This window comes from Anabrus simplex, chromosome 2, assembly GCF_040414725.1.
Source record: "Anabrus simplex isolate iqAnaSimp1 chromosome 2, ASM4041472v1, whole genome shotgun sequence".
Lineage (NCBI taxonomy): Eukaryota > Metazoa > Arthropoda > Insecta > Orthoptera > Tettigoniidae > Anabrus > Anabrus simplex.
In genome coordinates this window covers 1,157,948,813-1,157,971,990 of record NC_090266.1, presented here as the reverse complement: position 1 = coordinate 1,157,971,990, position 23,178 = coordinate 1,157,948,813, and the positions used below count along the sequence as shown (strand labels likewise).

General features: G+C 41.5%; 1 protein-coding gene across 1 annotated transcript in view; it reads left to right on the top strand.

Annotated features, from left to right (window-relative positions):
* tadr (torn and diminished rhabdomeres) overlaps positions 1-23,178 on the top strand; it is a 214,001-nt gene that overhangs the window by 186,527 nt on the left and 4,296 nt on the right. Inside the window, exons 7-8 of the mRNA XM_067140157.2 lie at positions 4,841-5,586; positions 16,555-16,912. Of these exons, the coding sequence (XP_066996258.2) occupies positions 4,841-5,586; positions 16,555-16,912 (1,104 nt within the window). The remainder of the gene's footprint in view (positions 1-4,840; positions 5,587-16,554; positions 16,913-23,178) is intronic.

The window sequence follows — 23,178 nt, the reverse complement described above, 5'->3', positions numbered from 1 at the left end:
ACTGTTTGAAATCGGTTACTTTAAGGACAGCATCGAGCCAGACGTCCTGCATCGTGCTGCATCGTGCATTCCACTTACCCCATACCACCGCCGTCTGTGACTTCAGTGGTGTCAAGCGAGAGCTCATTGGAGGATGGAGTGGAGGTCCGTTGTGTTTTCCGATGAAAGCCGGTTCTGCCTTTGTGCCTGTGATAGCCGTGTTTGTTAGAGTGGAGCCAAGCGAGCGTCTGCATTTCACCTGTCTGCGACTTCGACACACTGGACCTACACCGGAGTTCTGGTCTGGGGAGATATTTTCTATGACAGCAGGAGCACTCTTGTTGTTATCCCACTCGCCCTGACTGCAGATGTGTACGTCCGTCTGGTGATTCGACCTGTTGTACTACCATTCATGAACAGCATTCCCGGGGGTATTTTCCAACAGGATAATGCACGCCTCCATGCCGCTGTTATAACCCAACGTGCTCTATAGATGGTCGACATGTTGCCTTGGCCTGATCGATCCCCCGATCTGTCCTAAAACAAACACGTATCGGACAAAATTGGACGACAATTCCAGGGTCATCCACAACCGGCATTATCCGCCCCTGTATTGACCGACCAAGTGCAAGTCATGGAACTCCATCCCACAAGCTCATACCCGGCACGTGTACGACACAATGCATGCATGTTTTCATGCCTGCATTCAACAGCCAGGCGATTACACCGGTTATGAATGGACCAGCATGGCACATTTGCGATGGCTCTTCTCGAGCGGATGTTAACCTGTACCTTGTACCTTTAATCAAATAAATATATAACATCAACAAACATATTGCCCAAATTTCAGTATTCTACATTCCTTATTTATAGGGTTTGGATATTTTTTTCCGCCAGTTTATATACGTACGCGCACTTTGCTGTCTTTCTACTGATTCCTAGATATATACAGATATTCATATTTTGTAGTTGTAAGATCATGTATAATGGCTCACTATATATATGTATTACATATGAGCATATGTTTCTCACTTTATGGCATATATCTTGTTTCCTAGGAGCATAGAACCAGATCGTTGTTCCGCCTAGGAAAACCGTAATGTGATAATATTTTTGGAGAAATACTGACTCGAAACATATCATGAAGAGCCAGAATTTCTTGGAAATTTCCCCACAATATTGAACCATAGATAACAGAACCTTACCGGCCAAACTTCTAAGCTAAAATATTTCACATAGCGATCTTAGCAGGCGCTACGACAATGCATGCACTCGTGTCCTTAAGAAACAGAACACCTTGAAAGACTAGGGATAGGAAGTTCATATTCACAGGACATGTTCATTAGTATGTTCTGCAGAAACGCTTATCATTTCAGTCACATAGGTTCAGCATGTGTCCTGTTACCTAGTAGGCACTGTATCCTCCATGGGCACTGATAAATTGTTCCATGCGTGATGGCATCGACGCGTATAAGGCACGAATGGCATCCTGGGGTATAGCCACCCATGCTGCATTCACCTGGTGCCACAGTTCATCTTTGGTGATTGGCATTGGGTCACAACGCCACAGCCGTCGTTTCACCATATCCCACACATTATCGACTGACGACAAGTCTGGTGATCGGGCGAGCCAGGGCAACAGTCTGACATTCTGTGACAACAATAAAGCAAATGTTCGTGCAGCAACATTGTCCTGCTGTAATATGGCGTCTGGGGTGTCGTGCAGAAGGTGTATGGCTACGGGTCGCAGGACGTCATTCACGTAGGTCATACTGGTCACAGTCCCTGGACACGCACCAACTATGATTTGTGGTTGTACCCAATAGCACCCCACACCATAAGGCCATGAGTTGGCGCTGTATGTCTTGTGCGAATGCAGTCAATGTGATGCCTCTCACCCTGTCTGCGGAGAACCAAAATGCGGCCATTATTTTCAAACAAACAGAACCTACATTCGTCCGAAAACACTATCTGCTGCCATTCCTGTGCCTAGTGACGTCGTTCCATACAACATTGCAGTCTAGCATGTTTATGCACATTAGTCAAAGGTAGGTGGAGAAGTGGACGACTCGCCGGCAACCCAGACCGTAATAAACGGCGACGGACTGTCACTCCTGATAGTATACGATGTGTTACACTGTTCCACTGTTACGCCAGAGCCGAGGAGGACGTAGATCTGTCCTACAATACCATTCGGATGAGGTGTCGATCTTCTCGGAGGGTGGTCTGGGTGGTGCAACCAGACCCATTTCGTCGTGTTCTACGGCCTTCTGTGAACCATTCTGTACATACCCGTTGCACTACCGACACACTTCGTCCCACACGAGCAGCAATTTCCCGGATGGATGCATCACGTTCTTTCATGCCAATAATGCGTCCTCTTTCAAACTCACTCATTTGATGGTGCGGTTCTCGCATACTTCTGCGAGACATCCTGCACGACTACTCAAGTCACACTGATCCATTACATTCGGTTTATAGCGACAACGAGTGCCGCAAGCACATTTTACCAGTCGGTGATGGTACGCAGAGATATCGATGTGGACCTTGAACCTGATGGCCGACATGGTTCAAATGCTAATCATTTCTTCAGAAAATACTAAATGCACATGTCCTGTGAATATGAACTTTCTACCTCTAGTCTTTAAATGTGTTCTGGTTTTTATGCATATGAGTGTATTTTGGTTTTAAAGAATATTTGGACACGCATTTTTGCTGGGTAGCATATATTATTCTGGTTCCTAGATACATATAGATATGTAGCCTATATTCTGTAGCCTTAAGGGCATATATTCTGGTTTATTTTATATGCATGTTTTGCTCTCTTAGCGTATATCTGATTTTTATATTCATACAAACATGTTTATTTTTCGGGTTTGGAGCACATATCTTGGTATTTTCTTTTTACAATTTGCTTTATGTCGCACCGACACAGATAGGTCCTATGGTGACGATGGGATAGGAAAGGGCTAGGAGTGGGAAGAAAACGGCCGTGGCCTTAATTAATGTACAGCCCCAGTATTTGCCTGGTGTGAAAATGGGAAACCACGGAAAACCATCTTCAGGGCTGCCGACAGTGGGGTACGAACCCACTATCTCATGGATGCAAGCTCACAGCTGCGCGCTCCTAACCGCACGGCCAACTCACCCGGTGATATCTTGGTATTTAAGCAAGTGCGTAGCCAAGGGGTGGTTACTCGGGGTTAGACCCCACCCTCCATGGAAATTTTAGCAGGGCTGAGTGGCTCAGATGGTTCAGGCGCTGGTCTTCTTACTCCAACTTGGCAGGTTCGATCCTGGCTCAGTCCGGTGGTATTTGAAGGTGCTCAAATACATCAGCCTCGTGTCGGTGGATTTACTGGCACGTAAGAGAACTTCTGCGGGAGTAAATTCCGGCACCTCGGCGTCGCCGAAAATCGTAAAAGTAGCTAGTGGGACGTATAATAATTATTATTATTATTATTATTATTATTATTATTATTATTATTATTATTATTACTGGATATCCGTGGTTCACAGAGGTGTAAGAAGGTGCTGGTGTGAATGTGTGGACAGAGAAAAGATCAGAGCCTAAGTTAAAACACTAAGGGCCGATTGCAGAAACGATGACTAGTCTTAAGCCTTAGGCAACGTCTACCTAAACAACGTCAAAATCATGCATAAACAATGTTCAGCCGGTGTTTAACTAGACATCATTTAAACTTTCAATATTGGTTTTAAAATAGATATAGAAGTATCTTTTATGCAAATCTTTGCTTGTCGCAACCAATGAAATTCGTCGGTACGCGCGCCGAACGTCAGTCAGCTGTTTGTCTTCCTACACATTACTCAAATATGACTAAGCATGAGCGTTACTTGCCCACAGGTAAGAGTATCGCTTTCGGTGGAAATTAAATCTCATAATATTATCGACACTAAAGCGACACGCCACCGTACGGGGAAGTGTAGCTTTCATTATAGCGTTGTTACGGTCAGTGTAGTCTACTCGTAATGGTTTCGACGAATGGAGGATGAAGCAATAGTAATGTGTAACCGAATGTGTTGTACGGCCCATATGAATGTAGCTTGTATTCTGGAGATCGTAGGTTCGAACCGCATCATCGGCAGCCCTGAAGATTGTTTCCTGTATTTTTCCTACTTTTACACCAGGCAAATACTAGGGCTGTTATTATGGCCACGGCAGTTCTTCCCCAGTCCTCCTCTTTAAACAGTAATCACCACCACTTGCTTTTTCCTATCTCATAGTAGCCGAAAACTTATCTGAATTAGTGCGACGGTTGTAGGCACATAGACCGATAGTAGAGACATATAAAGATTAAAGGTCCAAGTATCTTCAGATACATAGTTTAGGATTCACAGCACAGGTGGCCTTCTAGAATGCGCGCAGTTCAACTGGACGGAGAAGGTGTACCTCCGGTACAATTATTATTGGAAATTTTAGAAAATAAACATTCAGAGACATAATTTTAGAACCAACAGGTCTGTTGAATCTATTTTCTAGGAAGCCTCGAACGTTGGATTTTAGTTTGAAAACTGAACAAACCATTCGCTGCAAAACTGTTGATATTCATCGTACTGTTCTTGATCTGTTTTTTAACATTAGATTTTGGAGTGTAATGCAATTTGAATATCATCATAATTCACTTGTATCAATGTAGTTATAATGACAAGTCTTGCATGCGCGCACCGCACTCGCACAAGCACCTTCAGTGTGTTCTAATTTTGTAACTATAACCCCCGCCATCGGCCGATCCTGGCTACGCTACTGTATTTAAGTGCATATAGATATGGGCATTTTGTATATGTTTAGTGTAGATGCTTCATCCCGTCAGTAAATATATTTGTTATCCTCTTTCCACAGAACAAGCCTCATCGTCTACAACTCGTTATCGCCGTCTTGCTCGCAGTACACCTTCTGCCACGCGCGGGGATGATTATGACGATCTCTGTGGTGATGACGAGGATGATCCAGACAACCAACGGCTACGTCGCCATCGTTTGACTGTTCGATGTCTCAAGTCAGGGCTTGGCTTCCTTCCTGCAGCACTCCGCCAAACTCAACAACAACACTACTATACCAGCCTAAGTATAGCGTCCCCAGACCAGGAGCAAGAAGTGAGTGGAGCCAGCACCGTAGCGACCTCATTGTCAGCGACCCCGCGATCAGCTCGTTCAAGTCACGAGGCCAAATACCTCATCAATGCTTCCATCAACTCCCTCAGGTCCATAGCTTCCCTCAACCTGGATGACGGAGATCAGGTTGATCCTAAACCTCACGACAGTAACCACATCAGCAGTGGAGTCGAAACTAAACATATCATGAACGGTAGTGTAGTGATAAGTAACGGTTACTGCGGGAGGTTTACTGGGGACGCTGAGATGTTATTGTCTACAGAAACCGAACCCGTCCAAGAAGACTCCACGCGTCCCAACAAAGGAGTAGCTTATTGTAACGAACGCTTTGTAGAAAACGCGACGTCAGAGAGTGAGCATGGTGAATCTGCCTCGTCGTCAGTATCTTCATCGTCGAGTGATGCCGAGGCAGAAGACAGCAGCAGTTCCACAGATATTGATGCTATAGTTGCTGAGTACAAGGAGCGTATAAAGGTAAGGATTTGGCTAACAGTGCAGGTTTTTGAAAAGTTGAGTACTCCTTGAATCACCAAAATACAATTCTTGGCTGATAAACTGTGGGTTGAAACTAACAAAATGTGTATAGTATTGGAATAAACTAGTTTTATTGTTCACCCTGTTACATATCGGCGCCTCAGAAGCAGTACCTTGTATCTCCCAATGTTCTTCCTATCCATTATATTCCTTAAGACTGGTCACGCCTCCCAGCCGCGTATGGATTTGCACTTCATCAGAACAATTTCCGTAGTGTTAATTTTGGTATGCCTGTTCATAAAGTAAAATGAACCTTATATACAGTATACTGTAGAAGTGCATAGATCCGACTCCTTGGCTGAATGGTCAGCGTTAAGGCCTTCGTTTCAGAGGGTCCCGGGTTCGATTCCTGGCCGGGTCGGGGATTTTAATTGCCTCTAATTAATTCTTCTGGCCCGGGGGCTGGGTGTTTGTGTCTATTCCAACACTTTCCTCTTCATATTCACACAGCACACTACGCTAACAACCACCACAGAAACACACAATAGTGATCACGTCCCTACATATAGGGTTGGCGCCAGGAAGGGCATCCGGTCGTAGAACAAGGCCAAATCCACATGTGCGACACAGTTTACACCCGCGACACCACAGATGTGGGAAATGCGGTAGAAAAAGAAGAAGAAAAAGAAGACTGTAGAAGTGCGCAAAGTAAGTCATGCAAACGTACATCCCTACAATACTGTATGGTAAGGTTCATTTTCCTTTACACGTAACCATAAGAAAATTGAACTCTGCGAATATTGTTCTGATGGACTGCATATCCACAAGTGGCTGGGAGGCGTGACTAGTCTTAACATAATGGATAGGAAGAGCTTTGTGAGATACGAGGTATTGCTAATTAGGCCACGATATGCAATGTTATCATCAGCAGATAATTAGAATTACAGGTTAAAAGAAAAGAGATTTGGACACTCGAAAGTAGATCACAAACATATTATTATTTTATTTCCCGGTTATAACAATATTCACCTTGTGACGTACCCACTCTGCCCACAGATGTGTGACAAAATTGTGACGGGTCGGGTCACCTTAATGTTAATATCAATAAATAATATATCATTGCTTCTCCGTAAACAATATCCCATGGGCACCAGCCTTCAGGCTTATGGCTTGAAAACGAAAGTTGATAATTAATAATAATAATAATAATAATAATAATAATAATAATAATAACACGTAATGAGACTCAAAAAACTCCCAGGGGTGGGGTGACGGAACACTAACCATTAAGTACACTAACTTGGAATTTAAGGAACATTAATAATAATTTCAGAAAATACAAATTAAAACAGCTATTTATTAGGATGAAAAACGTGACGTAACGGCGTATTAACGAAATCTGAACTTACGAAAAAAAATGAATGAAATAAACTCTAAGAAAATCAACTGTTGCGCGAAGACTTGCAGTAATTTATGCCATTAGCTCACCATTTGTAGACTCTGTTATGTAGAAGCTGATAATTGATGGATCTCTCGTACAGGCGGCGTCATCTCTTGTGGATTCTAGTCCTACTTTGTGGATAGTACACTAGCTGCACTATGACTTTCCTGCCTTTAACACTTCCTACTGTACTCCTTACATAAAGTCGTAATGAGTCCTAATTTTAAAAGCAAAACCACCATGGGTTATGTTCATGGAAAGAATACACTTGTATTCTTCCGTATTACGGAACAGTAGCGTAACTAAATTCATAACAAAAGCTCTCCTGCCCTATACTAGTCAAAACCGGTCTCCCGTTGACTTTACCTCTCGTCATTGAGATAACAGGTCCCAATGAGAGGAACTTTTGAGTAGTATACTGTACACATGTTCCTGAGTCGCTGACTATATTTACAAACATATATAAAACTGCATTTAACTTGAAAAATCTGAAATCTCTGCATTTAAAATGGAAAATCTGAAAATTAACATTCATTAAATATAATACACACTCGTCGGACCTTATACTCACACTTACTTGTTACCTGCTTACTTACACATACGTTATTTGAAGGGCGCCAGCTGTCACTCAGTACAGCAATAATAGAATGAGACTCTTGACTATCTCTAGGGTGTGGGGTAATAAGCTTTTTTTTTTTGCTATGGGCTTTACGTCGCACCGACACAGATAGGTCTTATGGCGACGATGGGATAGGAAAGGCCTGGGAGTTGGAAGGAAGCGGCCGTGGCCTTAATTAAGGTACAGCCCCAGCATTTGCCTGGTGTGAAAATGGGAAACCACGGAAAACCATTTTCAGGGCTGCCGATAGTGGGATTCGAACCTACTATCTCCCGGATGCAAGCTCACAGCCGCGCGCCTCTACGCGCACGGCCAACTCGCCCGGTGGTAATAAGCTTACTTTTGACAACATACCATATAAGTTCTGGGAAAAGGAGATTGGCGTTCGGTTTCCCCATTAATTTTGAGGTTAAGATATTTTACTGTCAATGAAATGAAACTATGAATTCGTTTGATAGAACAATATATATTCTTTAAAAAATATATCAAAAATAGTGAGTCTTGTTGCGATAAAACAGATGAGAATATGAAATTATGACATTGCAACTGAAAGAAACTAGGCATGAATTTAAATTCTTCTTGACCGGACATTTAACAATTTATACGAAATATTTCCCTCACTGATTCACTTGACTGTACCTTCAACACTTTTAGTGTAATTACGACGTAATCCATTGCTCTGGTGTTTACTGTAGATGTGTCACGCCTAACGTAGTGATACATCCTTGAGACTGCTTCTTCTCCATATCATCTGACTTCTTTGTAAGTCAATATGGTATGACCTCTTGGCAGGTCCAGGGTTGCCCTCTCTGACTCCTTGGTAAGCCTTGCGTCCGCGTCTTCCACTAAGTGACGGACCAACCATTTGGTCTCACTCTCTCAATGACCAATATTGGCTCACTGAGTCTTCACCATCTCTCGTTCACACTGGTTGACTGACCACCCTAGGCCTCTTGATCTAGTAGACTACTTCACTGTACTGCATCCGTATAAGTAATGACTGACGCTACAATATGCATCCACCTTATATAGACGTTGGTTGACACAACTACGTAATCTCCAGAAATAACAATGACATACTCCCACCTACGCGACAGATATTACACACAGTGGTGAAATAGCCCCGCGGCGACTGAGTCCGTGCGCTCATTGCTAAATAAATACGATGACGTAGCCAAGGCGCGGCGATGACTTGGCAGAATCGCCACTAATCTTGCACAATGTCCCAACGTCACACTCAATCTCTGATATATACAACAATTCTCACTGTACAGGTATTGAGTGTTATACTACACTACACATACGTATATATGCATACATCAAAGTGCAATCTTGCAAGCAACAGGCAATTGCAAAATTGAATAAAACGGATAATTACAATAATAGTAACAATATCACAGATAACATAATAATAATACTGACATAATAATAATAATAATAATAATAATAATAATAATAATAATAATAATAATACAGATAAAATCATACAATAATAAAATACAGATATCATCTTGTAACGGGATTTGAACCGTTACAATTCACCTCCCTCATAAATAAATCGAAGAACAAAGAATCGATTGATTTATGAACAACATAATATATATATATATAACACTGACACATATAAACACTTTAAATGAGTATACAACAATAATTCTCTTTTTCAGCATCCATACATTTTATAATACATCACATATGAGAATTTTTCTCGCACATTGCCATCGTAGATAACTGTTCAGTGTCCCATTCTCTTTTTCTCTCATACAAATCACAAGAGTACAGCACTCAATTTAACACATACAAATAATTTTAAATGATTACACTACATTCTTCTTTTTTTTACATATCAAAACTTTTTGTGAAATATCACTTATATGAGAACTGTTCTCGCATATTGTTATCGCAGGTAACTGTCCAATGTCCTGTTCTCCGTTTTTTTTGTCACACAGTACATGACAATGTAGCACTTATTCTTCCAATACACCAATACGACACTTGGTTCACACGCAAATCGCAGATGTTAATTTTATTTTGCCAGTTTCTCACAAAATTTAATCATCTTACTCTTATTTCAACAAATCTCACGTGAAATACTTCTTTAAATTCTTAATATTATAAGTACCGACAATCTTCCCCTCCTGATCTATTAAAGAATATGCACACTTCCCGATACGGTTCACAATAGTGAAATACCCCTGATACAAAAGAATAACTTAGACATATTTCCCGCCTCTGCAGATGATGAAAATGGAACTCTGAGTAGCACTCTGTCACTCAAACTGAATCAATTTTGCCCTCATTGACTTACATATCTCAATAGATCACATCCTTCCTGGCAACAATAATTAAAGAATCAATACTATGGCTACAAGATGGTTCAATTATTCCGTAATCCAGCATAATGTTTATTTGTTCTCAGACTTCACTAGCATTTTTAAGTTGAATGGGGTACTTACCTCCCACAAACGATCTATGGTCATTTACTACAAATTTATGTTCATATACGTGTTCTTCCTCACTTACCACTAAATACATCTCGATGCTTACCTAACATCGAACACAATTACTCCTCCTGTAATTCACTCAAATTACCTCACGTCACTGCCTCATACCGACTATCCCTCGGATACTGGTCGTACAGGCACGTAACACACCCAACAAAACATTTCCTCTCACTAGGAACAACTTCACTTACCTCTCATATATTTCAAAGAACACACGTCACCAACACACTTACCTCAGACCATCATAATTAACACGTACTTCTTTGCTAGTTTCCTCCCAGAACAAACACACACTACCTAAATCAAAGTCTACTCTACTTCCATGATGTGCAACCAAGTCAGCTCCCAAAACAACTGAATACACAAGTTCTGGTACAACAAGGCATGTCTGAAACTTCCAATTATCTTCAATTATGGTTGGTACCGCTATCAACTTATTTACTCACTGCGACTTACCCAACGGCTGTTATAATATCTAATAGTACCTTCTTCATCTCACAATTTCCATCATCGGAGTTATTACCTCACTACTTACATCACATTCTCAATATTTTATAAGTACTTACATCACTTACCAGAACACTTCTTACGTCTAACTTACTGCTACCATTAATTACTGCATGATCTACGACTACGGCACTACTTAAATATCTCACTTAACATTACTTAGGTCACAATCACACTACTCTTAAATCTACTTTCACTACATAACTACTTATACTAAATACCTGTTCATTTTCTACCTTCAGCCTGTCCACTTACCGGTAACTTACCCGATTCCCTGTGAATCTGAAATACTCTGACTCGATAACGACACCTGGATAACATTCATATTAAGACTATCATAGTCTCTCTGATAACTCAAACCCGTACGCCTCCCATCTTCCGATTCTCTCTGATTACTCCTCTGATACTCTCTCTCACAACTCAAATCCATACGCCTCCCATCTTCCGATTCTCTCTGATTACTCTTCTGACCTTCTCTCTCATAACTCAAATCCATACGCCTCCCATCTCCCGATTCTCTCTGATTACTCTTCCGACCACTATCACCATCAACACAACTATTAATCCTCTGCGGATCATGATCACTACCTCTCCTCTGATACACGGCTAACATTTTTCCTCCTCTCTCTACTATACTATTTTCCCCAGACATCATGCGCTCTCTCTCTCGCCCCTGTAAACATTCTTCCCAAAGCCTGTCAATGAACACTTTAACCTCTCCTAAAATAGACATATTATCCCAGTACACTCGAAACCATATTTTACATTCACCGATAAAAACATTAGACAAAATCTCCAACACATATTCCCATTCATTAATATTATTCCTCGACTTACTTGCAAATCTTTTCTCAACTACTTTTACAAATTCTATAGTACTGAACTGTCTTCCAGAAAACCTGGTTAAATCACGATCTCTACTGAACAAACCACTCGCTATTACCACTTCTCTCGCCGTCTCACCTGTACCTTTCTGCCGTATCACTCCCTGGCAGTTCTCAACTTCTTCTTCTTCTTCCGCTGCTCTTTCAGCATTCTCTTCCACTATTCTCACGTCTTCCTGCAATTCTTCCTCTCTCTCACTCACCTGCTGTGATAGCGTTTCCTGTTCGTTCCGTAGTTCACTGACTTCCACAAGTTTGCTTTCAATTTGTTCAATTCTACTAATCTGTTCCCTCGTATCTTCCCTAACTGCATTGTAACTCTTGTCCAATCTTTTCTCGACTACGTCATGAATTTCTTCCCGATTACTAGAACTTTCATCACTTAATTCTACGATATTCTCTGTACATATTTCTTTGACTTGCTCGGTCTGAATATGAAGACTGCTCCGATTCAACTTCATTTCATCTTCATTTTCAACACACTCTTCATTTGACTTACGTTCTAACTTACACGATTGCCCTGTTACCTCTAGTATCTTAGAATCTATATTACTAATGATCGCATTACAATTTTCGTTATTACTGCTAATTAATTCTTCCATCTGTTTCTTATTATTTTCATTACTAATACTACTAAAAAATTCTTTCATCTCTTTCATCTCTTTCTTATTTTCATTACTGAGCTCGGTAAATCTGGCCATCAACAAATTAAAAAAACCTTGGTTTATTCCCCCCGCGATTTCCTTTTGAGTTTCAGTGTGTTTCTCAATTTCTGCACTTTCCTGAATTAATTCCGAAGCTTCCATCGTATTCACCTGTTCCCTACTCTGAATTTCACCTTGGAAGTCCGCCGAAGCAATGACCTCGTCGTCACATGACTTGTTATTGTCTTCCTTGTCCATCTTTGGTTCACTAGTGATAGTACGCGATCTCAAATTAATTTCCCTCTTCAAATCCCTTAACATATCCCCAAAATACAAATATATATCACAAAATTACACTCCTGAAATTTACCGGTAATAATTCCGTTGGCTTAAATGTGCATACTCTTCCCAAATGAACCTATGATATGCTGTCATTCAGACCAAATTCTGAATTTATTCGTGCACCACGTTGCGGAGCCACATTGTGAACATGTTCCTGAATTGCTGACTATATTTACAAACATATATAAAACTGCATTTAACTTGAAAAATCTGAAATCTCTGCATTTAAAATGGAAAATCTGAAAATTAACATTCATTAAATATAATACACACTCGTCGGACCTTATACTCACACTTACTTGTTACCTGCTTACTTACACATACGTTATTTGAAGGGCGCCAGCTGTCACTCAGTACAGCAATAATAGAATGAGACTCTTGACTATCTCTAGGGTGTGGGGTAATAAGCTTACTTTTGACAACATACCATATAAGTTCTGGGAAAAGGAGATTGGCGTTCGGTTTCCCCATTAATTTTGAGGTTAAGATATTTTACTGTCAATGAAATGAAACTATGAATTCGTTTGATAGAACAATATATATTCTTTAAAAAATATATCAAAAATAGTGAGTCTTGTTGCGATAAAACAGATGAGAATATGAAATTATGACATTGCAACTGAAAGAAACTAGGCATGAATTTAAATTCTTCTTGACCGGACATTTAACAATTTATACGAAATATTTCCCTCACTGATTCACTTGACTGTACCTTTAACACGTTGAGTGTAATTACGACGTAATCCATTGCTCTGGTGTTTACTGTAGATGTGTCACGCCTAACGTGGTGATACATCCTTGAGACTGCTTCTTCTCCATATCATCTGACTTCTTTGTAAGTCAATATGGTATGACCTCTTGGCAGGTCCAGGGTTGCCCTCTCTGACTCCTTGGTAAGCCTTGCGTCCGCGTCTTCCACTAAGTGACGGACCAACCATTTGGTCTCACTCTCTCAATGACCAATATTGGCTCACTGAGTCTTCACCATCTCTCGTTCACACTGGTTGACTGACCACCCTAGGCCTCTTGATCTAGTAGACTACTTCACTGTACTGCATCCGTATAAGTAATGACTGACGCTACAATATGCATCCACCTTATATAGACGTTGGTTGACACAACTACGTAATCTCCAGAAATAACAATGACATACTCCCACCTACGCGACAGATATTACACACAGTGGTGAAATAGCCCCGCGGCGACTGAGTCCGTGCGCTCATTGCTAAATAAATACGATGACGTAGCCAAGGCGCGGCGATGACTTGGCAGAATCGCCACTAATCTTGCACAATGTCCCAACGTCACACTCAATCTCTGATATATACAACAATTCTCACTGTACAGGTATTGAGTGTTATACTACACTACACATACGTATATATGCATACATCAAAGTGCAATCTTGCAAGCAACAGGCAATTGCAAAATTGAATAAAACGGATAATTACAATAATAGTAACAATATCACAGATAACATAATAATAATACTGACATAATAATAATAATAATAATAATAATAATAATAATAATAATAATAATAATACAGATAAAATCATACAATAATAAAATACAGATATCATTTTGTAACGGGATTTGAACCGTTACAATTCTACTCAGATGCGAAGTGAACTAAGTTAAAATCTTCTCCGATGTGCAGACGTAGAATCGTCGTAAGAGTGTCTTCCAAGAGTACAAGTACGAGGGTCAATCTGAATGTGAATCTGAATGTGAGTACGAGTGTCCTCTCCAGCTCTTGTCGCCGAGTATATAGCCGTCAAAATCTCCCTCCATCAACCATATCACATGGTCCTGTAAGATTGAGGTCTCATCCCTTCTCCTATATATTGCTGTGAATCCTTCACGTTGCTTCATTACGTCCTTTCACATAGGCTGAACTTTCCCTCGGAAATGAAGCGTCAGGTAGCGAACTTCGAAAAGTAGATGTTAAACATGGCTTCAACTGTTTCCTCAGAGGGAGGAGAGGGTAAGGTCTCTCGTAAACTTGATGACGTACATTTCCTGGTAATGGGCTGAAATTAGCCTGCTGACTATGGTCACCTCACTACGGCTATTGGAAAATTTACTGCAAGCTATTAATACGAATGATGTTGAAACACTTTACACAATAAGTTGTTCGTTCAGAATACGTTATAGCCGGGATACAAAGAAATGAAATGATGATGTGAAATGGATGATTAAAACCCTATATATATATATATATATACATATTAATTTTAAAATGACCTACCAGTGATTAAATATATACATCTTATCAATTAATTATATAGTTCAATAATTTAATACATGCAGTGATGTCCCAAACATCACAACCTTCAGGCACTTCTGGCACTCGTTACAATAAAAAAGTTTTCAGTGAAAATTTTTTATTCTTTTATTTTTTACAATTCGCTTTACTTCGCACTGACACAGATAGGTCTTATGGCAACGATGGGATAGGAAAGGGTATGACTGGGAAGGAAGCAGTCGTGGCCTTCACAATGGTAATGTCCCAGCAATTGCCTGGTGTGAAAATGGGGAAAACTCGGAAAACCAACTTCGGGGCTGCCGACAGTGAGGTTCGAATACACTATCTCCCGAATGCAAGCTCACAGCTTACGACCCTAACCGCACGGCCACATCGCTTTGTGTGTTCTGTAGTACCAGTGTTGAAAAATTCGACGTTCAGTTAGACAGCGGGTTTAAGATAATTATCAGTGATACATAGGGCATTTTACTGAACTGCGTTCTAAAGGTAACTCTGGAAATGTATTTTCCTTCTTTCTAGCCTCTCTGACTTCTCGTACCGTCATATTTGACGTTCGAGTATGTTTTGTTCTCTTTGGATACAGATGATCTTCGCAACGTAAATAGCAACGAATAAACTAAGAATAACCTATGACAATGAATAAATAATTTGAGATACACCATCCATTCAAACATTTTTCTTTTGTAGAATCTTTTTCAATTTCTAGGTTTTATAGTCTATATTTGAAAAAGATTGTCAACCAATAGATTTCATCAATTTCCAACATTTTAGCGTAGTTATGCTGCTTTAAATCGATGCACTGAATGTCGAATTTAATTACTAATTGTCCGAATCATTGGCTGAATGGCGTCGAGACTTTTGATTCAGTGGGGTCCCGTGTTCGTTTCCCGGCTGGGCTGGGGATTTTATTCGCGTCCGGTTCGTACCTCTGACTCAGTGACTAGGTGTTCGTGTTTTCTTCAACACACTATCCTTCATATACGCACAACAAACCACACTACCAACCACCACACGAACACACAATAGTAGATACATCCCTCCACATAGACTTGGCATCAGGACGAACATTTGGCCCAAAAACTGGCCCAAATCCGCATGTGTGACACAGTTCGCACTCGCATCCCTACCTTTCTGTGGAGAAAGTGGCGGAGTATTAATAATAAGAAGAATAACAATTGCTTTTATTAAATAAAACTCACCGGGCGAGTTGGCCGTGCGCGTAGAGGCACGCGGCTGTGAGCTTGCATCCGGGAGATAGTAGGTTCGAATCCCACTATCGGCAGCCCTGAGAATGGTTTTCCGTGGTTTCCCATTTTCACACCAGGCAAATGCTGGGGCTGTACCTTAATTAAGGCCACGGCCGCTTCCTTCCAACTCCTAGGCCTTTCCTATCCCATCGTCGCCATAAGACCTATCTGTGTCGGTGCGACGTAAAGCCCCTAGCAAAAAAAATAAAACTCAACTGTCAAATTATCGTCTGGCACGATAAAGTAGAGCACTTCGCACTAATAAGGTTAAGTATAATTTTGCTGAAAACCTTGATATCTCACCCAAAATTGTAAATATCGGTGTCCTGAGAATTCTAGTATCCAATTCATAGGAATTTCTCCAGCAGATGTTTCTCTTACAAATGTTCCACACGTAACATCTACTTCTGAAGTCTACGGCACATTAGCCAGTATTCCTTTACACCTAGCATTGTTAAGGGTACTTGCCTTTTGGATGACGATGTACTTCTCTAAGTTTGTTTCTGTGCAGGTGGCTACTACTATGACAGGCACTCCACTGCCAGTTCAAGAACCTTCTGCTGCAACATCTCGACGAGTTTCCTTCGCACTCTGTGGAGCGTTGGCATGCATGGTCTTTCTTGGAGCAGCATCAATCATGCCATCGGTTGCAAGAATTTGGTGCGCCATCGCATTCCTCATCGGCACACTGCTGTTCCTGGTCGTCATCGCCAGACAACCGCAGAACAAAGCCACTCAGCGGAGTACCAGCCATATTATTCCTCTAGTCCCATGGCTTCCAGCAGCAGGGATGGCCACAAACTTGATCCTCTGTGCTCAGCAGCTAGTCCTTGGTGTGTGGCCCATTGCTCTTGGGTGGTTAGCATTAGGTAAGTTTACACATGAAAAATGGCATGTAAATTTTGAGACAAGTGGAATCAACTGTTCGTCTAGAAATAAAATATTTATTTTTAACTTGTTTCTATGGCGGCTTGAAAGTATACTGAAGTATATTTAAAGTCTCTAACAATGCGTTCTGAGTTCTACCGGTGTACCCTTAGTACAAATAAGAGAATTGTGAGGAAAACATGCATCTTGTATTTCTTTACTGTGGCATTTTTGTACATACGTAGGCAAGTCATTAAGTATCTGAAATTTTTCTCTAATTGTCTTTAAGTTGGGCCTATGGCGTTGTATGCTCACCAGCCGCTAGATGACACCGTTGTCTACGTCTGTGGTAGGTTTCAGCGTTACGAGATCAGTACAGCTTGCGCTGTTGTGACGTAAAGATGGCCGCGCCACTCTGTTTGCACCAAGGAAGAACAGCGTTCCTAATCCGTTTTCTGTGGTCTGAGGGTGCACCAGGAGCGGACATTCATAGAAGGCTTTCAGCACAACACCGGAACAATGTTTTGCCACAGTGAAGTGTTTACCATTGGATTGAACAGGTCAAAAAGGGTTGCACGATCGTGAAGGATGAGGAAAGATCCGGGCGTCCATCTGCAGCCGTAACTGATGCCAATATTGAACAAGTGCGCGATATGATCCTGAATAACAGACGAGTGATTGTCGATGACGTGGGAAACCATATGCACGTTAGCCATGGTTCTGCATATGAAATGATGCATAACAGGCTTAACTTTCACAAAGTCTGTTCGAAAAGTTTTCCAAAACAAATCAATGAAGAGCAGAAGCGCAATTTTGTGAGAATCTGTCAGCACCTACTGGACCGTCATGCTAACGAAGGTGAAACGTTTCTGAAACGGATTATCACTGGAGATGAAACATGGATTCACCACTTCGAAGCAGAGAGGAAACGTCAGAGCATAGAATGGAAGCATCTGCTGTGGCAAAACATTGTTCCCGTGTTGTGCTAAAAGTTTTCTATGAATTTTCGCTCCTGGTACACGCTCAGACCACAAAAAAATGGATTATAGAACGCTGTTCCTTCTTGGTGCAAAGAGAGAGAGAGTGGCGTGGCCATCTTTACGTCGCAAGCTGTACTGATCTGATAACGCTGAAACCCAGTAACGGTGTTGTCTAGCGAATGGTCAGCACAAACGCCATACAGCCAACATAAAGATAATTAGGGCAAAATTGCAGATACTTATTGACTTTCCCTCGTAGATAAATATAGTTCACAGATTTTTACATGGTACTGAAACAAAAGTTCAAATCGGGAGTTAGTTAAAACTGGAAGACACTGTCAGCTGGCTTGTATTAAACCGCATGTCCGCAGTTTTCCTCCACAAACTTTCTTCATCTGTGTTGCATGATTCCATACTTCAAGAACATGGCATCATTCGAGGCGATGGACTGCTCCTGGAGACTTCTGTAGAAACTGAATTCCTTCCCATTAGGGGAATTTTGTTCGGACCAAAATATATGGAAGTGGTAATCTGAAAATGCGAAGTCCATGAAATACGGTTGTTGAGCTAGGATACCCCAACCAACCAGCACCAATTTCCACCAGCTCTGCACAAGAGGCATGTGATCTGGCGTGTTCGACATGGAAGACTTATTTTCGGTTGGCCAATTACAGACGCTTTGTACTCATTGCAGCTTTTAACCATTCCAATTGGGGACATAGGAATTCAGTGCCTGGTTAGGCAGTAGGCACTCGTAATACACGACGCATTTCCAGGCTAACAATAAAAAACGCTTTAGCTGCCTCCAGTGCAGACCTGCTTTTGAAGTGATTAACGATGGATTGTTTTGCTCATCCCTGGAACTGTTATTGCCCAATTCACTATCCAGTCTTCACTGACATCTTGCGTACAGATTCACGTATCTGAGTGTCTACAAATGCCTTGCAAAGTCAATATGGGACACAGAGATTATCTGCACTATGTTCTATGTCGTGTTATGTGGAAAGTAATACATAATTTTGTTCCTATCACCTTGTGCCGGCCTGCCGGGACGTTCTCTATGTTTTATATAAAAATGTCGAGCCGAACGAACCACTTAATAACAGTGCAGCTTCGACATCACTCCCCTAAAAGGAGCACATGACATGTATTCTACTGTTCGCTCAGTGCACTTTCGTTTCGGAAAAATGATATGAGCAACAATAGGACAAAAATGCCCACTTAAAATCCATAAATCCACACACAGTTCGCGACAAACAGTGCAATGCACCGAGACATTTGAGGCCCAATCATCCATGTCCTATACTTCCGCTGAACATGCATCCATTGCCTAACGCTATGAACCTATTTTAGAACACAGTACAACCCATGTAAATCCTTTACGTCTGGATGACAATCCACAGCTAGGAGTTTTGAGCCTCGCTGCAAGTCAGAATGTGGAGGAATGAAAAGAAATAAACTTTCACTGATTTCGTATCTTATTCTAAATCTTCTAGATAGTACTACTGCAGTATATTACTGTGTTCAAATGATCGAACGTTAGCATTCGTCTTTTTCTGTTATAGAAAGGTCTGACAATCAGATACATTGCATAAAGTATGTACCATTGTTCTGGAGCAACACGATTGACATTCCCTTGTAACGTGTTTCCACCATCGAGCACCATTTTAAGGAACATGGGAATTAGTTTAGCGTTTCTTTGCACAAAATACATAACAAAGTCATGGAAATGAAACATATAGTTAATTTCGGGTTGGTGACGTAAGTGCTGTCTATGCTCGAAGTTACGGAAAATCTTTCACAAAATATATCTGGGGTTGAATTGGAGATAATAGAAGCAACATCGAAGGTACTGTAGATCGTCTTTTCAGAATGGTAAGGATGACTGAAGAGAGAAATTGCTGCGAAGTGATTAGATTTTGTTAACACAGTATGAATTCTGCACCATATATATGGCAAAAGAGACAACCTAGTAAAATTTCTTCCTACGATTGGGCCTAATGTTTACTTCACTTGAATACTAATCACTCTAATGCTTTGGTAACATCATCCTTCGACAAACAGGCAATAACTCCAGACACTTGACCCCAACCACTGCATTATGCCTATGAATATTGAGTGATAGTGTTTCGGTTAGAATCCGGTACTCTAATATTATGATGCCCCGAAGTATACAGAATGTCCCATCAGGGATAAGACAGGAAGGATCATTTGAAGCAATAAACTTCATATGCCCTATTCAGAATGTTTTCCGAGATAGAACACATTTAATGTACATTTGTTTTTGGGCTAGTGGCGCACACACATGTGTATTCATAACTTTAAAAAATTCTTGGCACTCACGAGTAATCGGAACTTTACTGCATGTGGAAAATGAACAAAGAGACCCAGTTAAAAAACAAAATATTTCAGTAACATACAATTTCAATTTATAGTTCTTCTCTGTGCCAGACCAAACAGTAACCAATTGAAAATTGTCTCCAAATTACAATGTCATTATGAGTGCAATAAATCGTGCATGTAGAGACGGATTGTTTCCTCTACCGGAAACCTGTAGTGTGTACACTGCAGAGCTCTATGTCATCCTTGAAGCTCTGCAGTACGCGCAGTCCAATGACCGCCGGCACTTGTTGCTGTGTCCCGACTCCTTCAGCTCGTTGCAATATATTGGTTGATGCATGTTTCCCGCGACACACTCTGGTGCAACGGATCCACGACCTGCTGGCCGGATGTTGGAATGCTAGCACCAGAATCTTTTTTGTGGTTCCCAAGCCACATGGGTGTAGCGGGAAACAAGTTAGCTGATAGGGCTGCCAAGGAGGCGGTCACATTGCCCTCGTTGCCTTATAAGGTTCCAGCCAGTGATACTCGTTTTCAGCTGAAACATTTGGTGATGTCACATTGGGAGATGGAGTGGCAGGCCACCCCTCTTCCAAATAAGCTGAGAACTACAAGAGAAACTACGAAGGTATGGAAGACTTCCCTTCGTGTTCCTCGGAGAGAAGCAGTGGTATTGTGCCCTCTCGAACAATAGAGTATCTGAAAAAAAATCACACGGACGGTTTGATGAAACCGTATTATCGCACACGCATCGCGTATATCCGTAATACCGTCCACGCCCGCACAAAAATGAACTATAGAACCTTACAACGTTAGGCTGCCTGGACGCTGGGGTACAAGAATGTTAAAGCCGTCCGTAGACTTTACTTTCACCTTGTCAAAATATACTACTTCTCAATAATACTCAACACTGGTTCTTTCGACTATTATTTCAACTGTTGTCAGAGCTAACCCTTGCTGGAAGGTATGTTTCACTAAGGTGCAACACCATGAAACTCTGGAGCGAGACAAGCACGTCTACACTCCTCAGCGACTTGGAAATGTATGTGTCGGCTTTCGCTGCTGTGCTTGGGAAGCTGGCGATCTCAATTGAGCCAAAACATTAACCACAAATCCTATCAATTTAATGAAATACAATTTCTCAGCATGATGATGACCTGGATGCCTTATTAAAATCTCCCGTAATAAATGACGGATTCAAACAAGACCTTTCTTCCTTCGTATGTGTTTAATTTCCTCTTGGATGAATTAATTTCGCTGGCACCCCTTGCTTTTGACCCATCAGATCATTCCGCCTCCCATATTTTTTCCAACACGTACACAAGCTAATTTGCTGAACCTGGCATCAATTTACAACATAAAAGTATCCACAAAACATTAAATATCTTCTGTTATCTCTATACTCCGACCAAGTGATCTAAACATGCCGGAAGGGCTTAATTGTAAGTTAAGGTACTTTGTTGGTTCGCGACAACAATGGCGGTGACTACACGTTCCAAGGAAAACCCATGTCGACTCTGAATTACCCAAGCTACTTCTCCATGTACAAGTTAATCTGGAGTGGCGCGACTTTCAAATCCTCAAGGTGATGGTTGAATATATTTTAAAATTTTAATCACGAGGGCCGTTCAAAAAGAAACGAGCCGGAGGCTATAAAATGAAAATGGAATTGCCTGCGGAAGAAGGTGCGGTCCCTTTAAGAGCACTGAGATCCTGAACTCGGTGCTGGATGGACATGGGTGCACACCACGTGACGAGAGAGCGAGCATGCGCACCCCTTGATCGTCCGCTGCACCCAGTCGTGCTGACAGCAGTGAAATGGAGTATTCAAAAGAAGACCAAAGGGGTGTAGAGCGTTTCCTGACAGCAGAAGGAGTGGGAGGTGGGACAAAAATTCATCGCTGAATGGTACAAGTGTACGAAGAGCACTGCATGTCCTTTGCAAGTGTCAAGGCGTGGCACAGGCGATTCAGGGAAGGACAGTTAGCGTTTTCGATGATACAGTCTGGAACACCACACCGCATTAGCGATGCCATTGACCAGCAGATGGATGCCCTCATTATGCAAGACCCGCGAGTTACGGTAGCAGCCATTGCCGCACAGGTCGGAGTGAGCGTCGAAAGTGTTCACGCCATCATTAAGGACAGATTGAAATTTCGCTAAAAGTGCGCCCAATTGGTGCCTCAGAGTATTCAACCAGGACAGGAAGCATGTCGAATGGATCTCCCTCTTGAACGTCTGCTGTGCTGTGCCAATGAAGGGAGTGATTTCCTGTCACGAGTTGTCGCTGGAGATGAGACATGGTGTCATCACTTCAAACCCGAGTCAAAACGACAAATTCTCCAGTGGAAGCATGCAGGGTCGCCGTAAACCAAAAAATCGAAGGTGAACTAAAGAAGGCTCTGAGAGGCGACGACGACGTCAAGCAGTACATTCGGAACTGGTCCACAACGCAGCCCAAGGAATTTTACGAGACGGCCATTCACCGCCTTGTGTCGTAGTGGGACAAATGCCTCAACAGTGCTAGGCAATACTTTTGAAATAACGACACTGGTTTTCATTTTATAGCCCCGGCTCGTTTCCTTTTGAATGGACCATTAGGGTCCGGTGACCTGGATGTTAGGCCCCTTTAAACAATCATCATCATCATCATCATAGAAACAGATTGAACCAAAGTATGCCAGGATATGAAATGTGCACAATGTGAGTTACACACCATGAAGATGAATCGTTCTGAAGAAAAAGTGCCCTAAATTGAACAATAATTCTGTACACAAAGATCATTTTTATGGGAAGACGATTATGAGCGCACGATGAAATGATGCCGAAGTTGACCTAACATTTCTCAATGTACGTACCATAATATTATGGACGGAAATGCATAATTTTTTCTATGTAAAGCCGAATTCTTACTGACTACAATGGATTCACTATGCAGTATTTAGATT